Source organism: Prunus mume, linkage group LG3 (genome assembly GCF_029339155.1).
Source record: "Prunus mume cultivar Tortuosa linkage group LG3, ASM2933915v1, whole genome shotgun sequence".
Lineage (NCBI taxonomy): Eukaryota > Viridiplantae > Streptophyta > Magnoliopsida > Rosales > Rosaceae > Prunus > Prunus mume.
Genome location: NC_142700.1, coordinates 22,759,191 through 22,768,471, shown reverse-complemented (window position 1 = coordinate 22,768,471; position 9,281 = coordinate 22,759,191). Strand labels below are relative to the sequence as shown.

General features: G+C 34.8%; 1 protein-coding gene across 1 annotated transcript; it reads left to right on the top strand.

The window, feature by feature from the left end:
* The first annotated feature begins 2,292 nt into the window (after window positions 1–2,292).
* LOC103327132 (MutS2) lies at window positions 2,293–7,612 on the top strand. The gene is made up of 6 exons (XM_008229417.3): window positions 2,293–2,838; window positions 3,448–3,553; window positions 3,876–3,928; window positions 5,465–5,596; window positions 6,550–6,622; window positions 7,050–7,612. The coding sequence occupies exons 1-6, from the start codon at window positions 2,428–2,430 to the stop codon at window positions 7,157–7,159; spliced, it is 885 nt and encodes a 294-aa protein (XP_008227639.2). The 5' UTR covers window positions 2,293–2,427; the 3' UTR covers window positions 7,160–7,612.
* The last annotated feature ends 1,669 nt before the right edge of the window (window positions 7,613–9,281 follow it).

Genomic DNA, 9,281 nt, shown 5'->3' with positions numbered 1-9,281 from the left:
ACAATCATGCCACCAATGGGTTTGGCTCACCTTGTTGAGGAGGCCATTGAGAATGCGATCAGGGGAGAAGGGATGGGTTGGGTTTTTTTTTTTGCCCCCTTCTAAAATCTATTTTATTTTCAATTTTATGTTTATATTTTAATTTTTTTAAGTAATTAAAAAATCTAGGTGCACAAAATTACTAAAAATACCCCTGCCACGTCATCAAACTTAATGGACTTTTAGATGAAGTTAACGGTAGGGGCAATGTGGAACATCAAACCTTGATTAAAGGGGCAAAGTGGGTCACTTAAACTTTCAAGGGGTAAAGTGAGAATTGACAAATGTTTCAAGGGTATTGTAGCATTTAAGCCTATCCTAATTACTAGAGATTTTATTCACCTCAACCTAAATATTCTCCCTCTCTTTTCGCGGTTTTTCCTTTTAGTTCATAGTCAATCACTAATAGGTGTTTGAAAACTTTCCTAAATACTAATAGGTGTTTAATATATATATATATATATATATATATATATATAATAGAAGTGTGTGATAGGGCTTTTTTTTAATACAAATTTATAAATAAATCCAATCCTAGACATGTATTTATAAAAAAACCCAAACACTATTTAAACATAGAAACACACCCAAAATCAACCTCAAAGTCAACAATTGTATATTTTTTGGGTGTATTTATAAATGGGTTTTGAGTGTGTGTAATGATGGATTTTGGGTGTGTTTATAAAGTGTTTTGGGTGTTGGGTTTTTTTATAATTTCAGCTCCTATTTTGGGTGTTTTAGTGAAACTCCATTTTTAAATTCACGTGTACTACGCTTGTCTTAAATTATATGCAATACTTAGGATGAATGCAATTTTAAGTTGATTAGCAATATCATCATATTCAAAAGCGAAGCAATAATATCCCAAATTCCCAATACTCAAGCCAATGGCTAGACTTGGTCTGATTTGCTTAGTTCTAACTGGATTCATGATTCTTCAAGCTATGGCTAATAAATCTTAGGGTTTGAAGCTAAACCCATTTTGCATGTGCTAGGGTATGGGCATTGGCGGATCCAGAAATTTTTTAGCGGAGGTGCAATATTGATTAAGTATGAAAAATGGTTTTTCGGAATAATCATTTTATCAAGATAATTTTTGGCGTATTTTATTCCTTACATATCAAATAAGAAAACTTGATTTTATGGGATTTTAGTATAAAGTATATATTGACTTAATGAGCCATCATTTTTAGCCTAAATCGTATTTTGCACTAAAACCGAATTTTCATATTTTGATTTGGTGGGAATTTGATTTTCTAGTATTTTTATTTGAATCCAAATGGAGAGTGCTTTCTTATTTACATTGTAAACTTAAGTAAATAGAGTAATATAAAAATAAATAAAAGTAAAAGGACAAAACATTTACTTAAATGTTGAAAATGGAAATAAGGTAATCTGTACACCAGTTGAGCAAAAGGGCAATTTGAAGCATCTACAATAGTTTTTCGGGCTAGGGAATGTGCACTGCACCCAGGGACGGACTCAGGATTTTAAAATGGGGTGGGCTAGATTTACCTTATTGAACTGTTAGATTTTAAGCTTATGAAATTGATCATATGTATGTATATATATAAAATTTAACAACATATCATTTTTATTTTATTTGTTTAAAAGACCTATTTTACACCAACAATGCCAACTAAGGTCTACCATGATGAATAAAAATGAATTTAATAGAAAAGAAAATTCGTAAGAAAATTCAAAAATGAAAATTTATCATCACAAAGATAGAGTCAGATAGACACACGACAACTAGAGGTAACACTACAATTATCCAATTAGTTCAAATTAATATTTCTGCTATAAATGGGATTAACGTTAACACTAACTATAAGAAATAAATAAATAAAACTCACCTGGGCTATAGCCCAGGTTGTACAAGTCATAGGACCGTCCCTGGCTGCACCTCCTTGCACCTTACAAGGTCCGCCAGTGAGTATGGAGGTTGGGATCACAGTGGATGTGGCTTGGGGCTGGGGGCTGGGGAGTTGGGATAGAGTGGGGGAGAATGAGATGAGGGTGGGTACGGTTGTTTTTTTTATTATTTTAAAATTCTTATTTACTCTAAAAATTTTGCATGTGCTGTTCACATGATTAAATTTGATAGAAAATTAAATGGTGAGACTAATTCACTGAATAATAAAGAACATGTGAACAATTTGAATGAATAATTCAGTTAAGGACCAAAATATAAATCGTGTATAAATTTCGAGATCATTTGCGTTAAAAACGCTTTGTATTTTTAGAAAATAAAAATAAATATCCCCAATCAACGTCAAAACAAACACCAGCAGGTGCCCGCGGCCTGCTTGATAGGATGAGATACAATTCGGAAAATGAAATTTGAATGAACTGGTGGAGGGAGAGAAAGGGGCTCTCTCCAATTTGATGGAACCCCTCCAACTCATATCACCAACACAAAACCAACCCATGACCTCACTCTCACTCTCACTCTCACTCTCTCTCTCTCTCAAACTCAAGCTCAAACGACCAAATCCATTCTGGTTTTCTTCTTACTCTCAGCTCAGAGCTTTTTGTACGTCTCCACTATCTCCATCAAAGCCCATTTCTGCTTCAGGAAACGGTGTTGGGGTTAGGGCCAAGGTCTCTGACGCTCAGCTCAAAGACAACTGGTTGGCTTCTCTCTCTTGCCCTTTTCCTCAAACCCGTGAAAACTTTGACGGCACCGCAGATTCGACCCGCACCAATTCGGATTCCAGTTGGGTCATTGGGGTCGACCCGGATCTTTCTGGTGCGTTGGCGCTCTTGAAAGGCGATGAGTCTGGTTGTTCTGCTCAGGTTAACAGCCTGCCCTGCTACCTCTGTTTCATTTTAATTTTTTTTGCCTCTTAATTTATAAAAACAGTTTAATGGCAGAGTTTAGGTTTTGGGTTTACACTATAATTGTTTCCCTCATCTGAAAAGGTCAATACTTGAAACCTTTATAGAAGAAATGAGGTGAGCTTGAGTTCTCCAATCCTGGGTTCAATTCTGATTGTTTATTAAAGGGAAAACAACAACTGTGATATGTCCTTCTTCTACTCCCTTTTCACTTTGACTCTGTCAGATTATGCCTATTGTGTTACATCACTTACTAGTATGATAGTATCTTTTATCTTAAGATGTTGGAAGCATAAATTGTTAGGTTTAAACATGGCTCAGGAGCAAGCTTTCATGGAAAAAAATTATCCTGTTGTTGACCTTCCATGTTGTAAATGTGTTGTTGCTGTTTTGGTTCTTCCAATAGGAGTATAGGTCAGTTTTTTGTTAGTTGATTAGGGAAGTTTTAAACCGTTTAAGATAAATTCTTTTACACACTTCATGTCTTTGATAATCTTGTTATAATGGCTTGGATTTTTTCTTATTCATTCAAATATGTAATCTCTTTTTCCTTTGCCAATGTTTCAGGTATATGATTCTCCACACTTGAAAGTACTGGTTGGTAAAAGAGTTCGAAGACGATTAGATGCAAAATCCATTGTTCAGTTGCTTGGGAGTTTCGATGCACCCCTTGGTAGGTTTCTGTTGTGAATTAAATTCTCTCTCAAATTGTTTTCAATGGATGGATTTCAGCATTGGGGTTCTTTTAGTTTTCTTTTTTGGTTGAGGGTTTGAGCTTGTTTGACTGACTGGTGTCTTTTCTACTTTTGTTTTACTGGTGGACCATTGTAGCCTTAGAGGCTTCATGTTACTGTGGTCCTAATAGTAGTATTAAATCTGAAACACATTGTGCAAACATTCAGTGTTTGGAGTTAAATGTATGGTCTCCTGTTTCCTTCATTCTTTCCCTTTATCCTCAATTCTTTTGCATACTGAATTGCACGTTCATGTTTAAGGGACGGTTGCATATATAGAGCAGTCAAACCCATATCCACAAGATGGAAAGCAGGTTAGCATGATATCTCTTAAATGATTTTTTTTGTTTGTCTTAAATATGTAATCACTTCTTTTATATAGGTATTCCTTCTTATTTTTCTTGCAATGCTTTTTCATAAATTATGTCATGGTTGGTTCAATGTTATCTCCAACAAAGCAAAACCTTAAAAAAAAATCCAGTCCAAATATCCCATTGCCCCCATAGCTCATCAAAAATTAGACTAGGAGCATTACAGCAGATTGTGATAACTTTTTCTTTGGTATAAATCATGACTACACTACTGGCAAGGCTGTTCAAACTCTTAAACTTGATTACAACTAGATTTGGTCATTGATATAGGAGATTACTAGCGGGCTAGTTAATCTTTAATAATAGAGCCCATTGTGCTTGCATATGACAAAGAAAAGAACATAATCATATTACAGACAAGGATCCCATGCTAACTACTACCCAAGTAAAGTAACAACTTCGCCTCTGCCTGAGTGGTTGTGCTAGACACTAAGCCAGATTGTGTGATGACCTAACTTGCACTTTAGCGAATGTTCAAAACATTAGAGTTGTTTGATGTCTGGAATCAGATTACCTCTACATTCACAAGGCAATGACCATAGATGTTTAGTGTGCTCCATTTTGGCCTGGAAAAATATTAAAAGTCAGGGATGTATTATCGATTGACATGGACATATGTGTAAATGAGTTTGCAAGCATGAGGTGCCCAAAATGGCAAATCCTGAAAATTAGACACATATGTAGACATGTAAACTAACTTGAGTTATATAAGACCATACAAAAACAACATAACTAGTAGTACAAAAACTCAGAAGTTATGTTTTTTGACCTGTCTTTGGAAGGAGGAGCAAAACACTTCTAATATGAAAATAATACAATTATGTTGAATACAATCTCACAAAGGTGGCTGCCCCAAACTCTTTCTTAGATTTTCTTCTCAAACAGTTAGGCTCTCTCCCTAAGGGTGATGTTTGAATTGATGGATAAGTGAATCAGTTGTGAAGCGAGGAAGGGGGGGTTTTAAATAGGCATCGAGGATAGGTGGACTTATAATGAAGGTTCTTTCATTTCCCTAGTGTAGGCTCATCACCTGAAGGTTTATCGGAAATTCCAAGAGTCTTGCACCAAGTCGACATTCATTTCACTATATACTTAAATAATTAGATTCGTCCATCCTTTATATGAACCCCAACATCTTTCCTTGCCTCTATTCATATTTCGATATCACAACCCATGGGTAGTACTTATCCCTTACAAACAAAGGGCCTACAAGGAAAAGGTTTCCAGGTTTTCAAGATATTTATATATTCATACTTGTAGATAGAGATGGTTTTCGGCCTCTTATTTTAGTAATGAGCACTTCCACTGCATTGTTCATTGATCAATTCCTGCTTTTTCTTGCAAGTTCTGGTTTGTTAACTGTCCTAGATGGCTGAGATCATTTCAGGAAAAGTGAATAAAAATAAAAAAGCAAAAAACTGTTCAAATTCTTTTGATTCTTGCTGAGAGTGCTTTTTCCATTTTTTTTCCTGGATAAAGGGATGGTGGAGTGGAGGCTTTGGGTATGGACTATGGATTGGGATCTTAGTTGCCTTGGGGTTTTCTGTTGTTCCAGTATCATCTATTTCGTGGAAGAACAAATTTGAACTCACCGGAGGCATGTCTACAAAGGTTGGTTGGTCCCAATTACTTTTGCTTTCACAGCCTATCTATATCAGTTTAATTGCCCAAAAATTTATTGATGCAACACTCTGAATTTGATTAATTACTTCATATTGAAGGTTCCTTATCCCAACACAATTTGAAGAACGGAAGTGGAAATAATTGGTTGGATATCAACCTTACACTTGAATGGTGGACCCTCTATTGTAACCATTCTATATTTAAAAAACTAGCAGACCTCGTATCCTTGTAAAACAAAAACTAGTAAACCTGGTAGGGGGCACCAGTAAAGTGGTTCCTTTGACCTTAGGCTATGTTTGGTTGGCAGGAAAAGGGGCTTGGGAATTGGAAATCAATTTTTTTTTTCCATGTTTGGTGAGTCCAAGCTTGGGAAAAGATTTCCTTGCTCATGAGAGAATAAGGGAGAAAATTAAACCCTTCATCCACCTTGGGTTTCATTTTCTGTTCCAATGGGAAACCAAGACAAGCATTAATTAAATGAAGTTTGTTTCCAATTCTTGCACAAACCAAACATTGGAAAGGAAATAAAATGATATTTCCTAGTTACTTTCTCCAGCATTACCCATCCCTTGGGAAAATATATAGGGATTGATTTCTCATCAATTCTTTCCGTGAACCAAACGGGACCTTAGTGTTTACTATGGGAATTTGTAAATAACTTATTAACTGCAGTCATACATATGTACATGTGCCTATGTTGGTTCATAAATGCCTATTTATGTATTCCCCTGAACACATATATTGCTATTTGAAATTTTCTGTATCATCTTGTAGTTTTGTCCCATATAATTTGCTTCATGAGGCTCTCATGTTAATTAAACTACTAGTAATATCTAAACTGATGCATTGATAAACACTGTTCCATTGGTCATTTCACGTAGCATCTACGAATACTATCAACTTCTATTATAATTCATGAATGCTAAATTTTGACTTGACAGGATGATAGCCGGAGGGTTGCGTCTGCATTATTTCCATCGTTGAGTTCCGTGTTGAAAAGGAAAAAAGATCATGGTATTAATTTGATCGTCTTAATTACACACACACACACACGCATATCTATTTCTTATTATTCTATGCCATTAAACAATAATAAAAAATAATCTAAATTGAGAAACTATGGATCACATTATTTTGAAGTTTTGTATGCCATTTAAAATTGGACAGGTGAGTTCTATCAAGGTTAACCTTCTAATCATATGATGCTTTCTTCTTTCTATCTTTTTCTTCTAAACCTTGGCCCTATGTTTCTGTTGTAAGAGAGTTAAACCTAACCTTCCAATGTTGTGGAAAACCAGAATTTGAATTTTTTATTTCTTTCAATCACAAACTCCCCTTAAATATATTGCTTAAGTGAGAAATATTTTTAAAAAGTTCAAATATCATAAAATCCTAGCTCCATTGACTTTTAGCATTCTCCTGATTTTTCTTGATATTTTAGGGAGGGCTGAGGCACTTCTCATTGCTGCATATGGAAAAGGGCTAAAGATAAAGTCAGACCTATCATGCAACCCAGAGGTATTGGTTCCCCAGATTGGCAGATTGCCATAGCATCCTACTTTATCTCCATAGCTTGTTTTAGTTTCTTTTGGGCGTCTGTTTTGAAGAATGTGAAAGATGTGTTGTAAACCAAGGCGAGGAATGATCAATGCAGCAGCTTGAAAGACTCACTCTTCTTTAGCCTCAGGATTTGTCTTAGATTCAGAAAATTGGCGTGACCATTTATTAGGGTTTAATGTTATTTTTGGTACAAAGGGTTATTACCAAAGAATGAAGGTGCTATTGTAAATACCTAGACTGTATACATGGGTCTAGGGAACTTTATTTTAAACCCATTCACGCTCTTCTTCTTGGGATCCCCTCAAAGGTTTGTTCAAACTCGACATTGATGATTTTAGGATAGGTCACGATGGCTTGGTTAGAGCCAAGTTTTGTAGATCAAAAGATTGCAATGGCAGTTGAATTATTGGCTTCATCTTCATGGCTAACCAAGGTTCTTGTAAATTGGTCTAAGGTAGATCCTGCTTTAGTTATCACTTTGTTCAGATGCACTGTGACTTGTTTATGAATGTAGAAGTTTTTTCCATAGGAGCTGGAGTAGTGACTTAATTTATGTGCATAAAGAAAAACTTAAGCTGCTGATAGTTTGGCTAAGTTCGGCCTTGACTGTTAATTAAGTTATAATGTGCTAGCGCATCTTCCTGAGAGCCTGTTGGTTCATTTTCATGATGACTGGATAAGTATAAACAGACTCAGATATAGTTGTCTGTTTCGCTTGCCCCCATGCAAACGATTTTTTTTTTTTGAACTGTAAAATTGCAATTTTCAAAACTCTTTGTAATGAAACTACGAGTGTATGGTTGAGGAGTGCCTCATACAAAACCCTTTTATTTTTGGGGGATTCTCTATTATACCTAATACAGGGGCCCAGATTATAAAAATATCTTTTATGAAATGGACTTTAGAAATATACCTAAAGTTCATTTACAACATAATAAATAGGTGTTTAACTTTTTATAAATTACGAAACCTCCTTCAATTTCTTAAAACAAGCTCAACTCCAAAACCTCATTAAAAAAAAATCACAAAACACTCAATAGAGTATCAAAGTAATTTAGTAATCAAAATTAAATTCAACAGGGCCAGCTGTCATTTTTTTGTTTTTTGAGTTTATTTATATCATTAGTGCTAAGAATGGGTATATGACTAAGTACCCGTTTGACATTGCTTATTTGTGGTGATAAGTGATTTTTTAAAAATTTTGGGAAGTCCAGCCCGTTTGGTAAACTATGAGAAAATTACTTATTGTTGAAAATTGATGTGAGAGAAAGCTATTAATGAGGTGTTTTCATTTTTAATTATGTAAGAATCAGTTCAAGAGGCACTAGGTTTAATGATTATGAGGGAATTAGTACCAACACTTTTAACAAAAAGTTTACTGATTTCTCACAATTGATTTCTCTGACAAATGATTATTTTAAATACCAAACTGGTCCTAAATATCTCTTTATTTTTCTACACATCTTATATCATCAAACTTCAATTTGGTATTAAAAACTGCATACAAACCCCATATGTTAAACCCATGGGAGAAATCAAAACTGAGGGCTCTACATGGTTCAAGCCAAACCAACATGCACAAAGCCTTCTCTTTAGATTCCAAGATAGAAACAAAAAAAATAAAAAATAAAAAGAGATATAGATAAAGAAAGAAGCTTTGTAGGATTTCATAGACTTGCTTTTACTCCTGAACCCACAGCATACATCTCCCTCAAACCTTACAGGACGAGAGCCCAAACTCAAACGTAGAGAGAGACTTTATGGAATGACGCAGATACCTATCCTTTTAAACAGATGATCCAACAAATATACACAATTTGAGTTGAGTGCGGTGTATTATGGAGGAAGCAAAAGTAAAATGACATTGACTTGTAAATTAATGCTCTTAGGTTAATATTCCCATGATATATTGACAATATATGTGAAAAAAATTTCCCTCCCCCCTTCCTAACTTTAGCAAAAACAATCCTAAAACAAATTTATTAAATTTTTTATATATAAGCGATATTCTAATTTAATCTAATCTAAACTAAAGGGAGGGGGATTCGAACTTGAGTGCAAAGTGAGCAACACATCCTATCCTAGCCAACTTTTTTTAAATTACACATGAAGT

Coding starts and splice junctions, on each gene's coding strand:
- LOC103327132 (XM_008229417.3), top strand. CDS start 2,428: ATGGAACCCCTCCAACTCATATCACCAACACAAAACCAACCCATGACC. Junction 3,554..3,875: donor GAGTTTCGATGCACCCCTTG/GTAGGTTTCTGT, acceptor TTCATGTTTAAG/GGACGGTTGCATATATAGAG. Junction 5,597..6,549: donor CCGGAGGCATGTCTACAAAG/GTTGGTTGGTCC, acceptor TTGACTTGACAG/GATGATAGCCGGAGGGTTGC.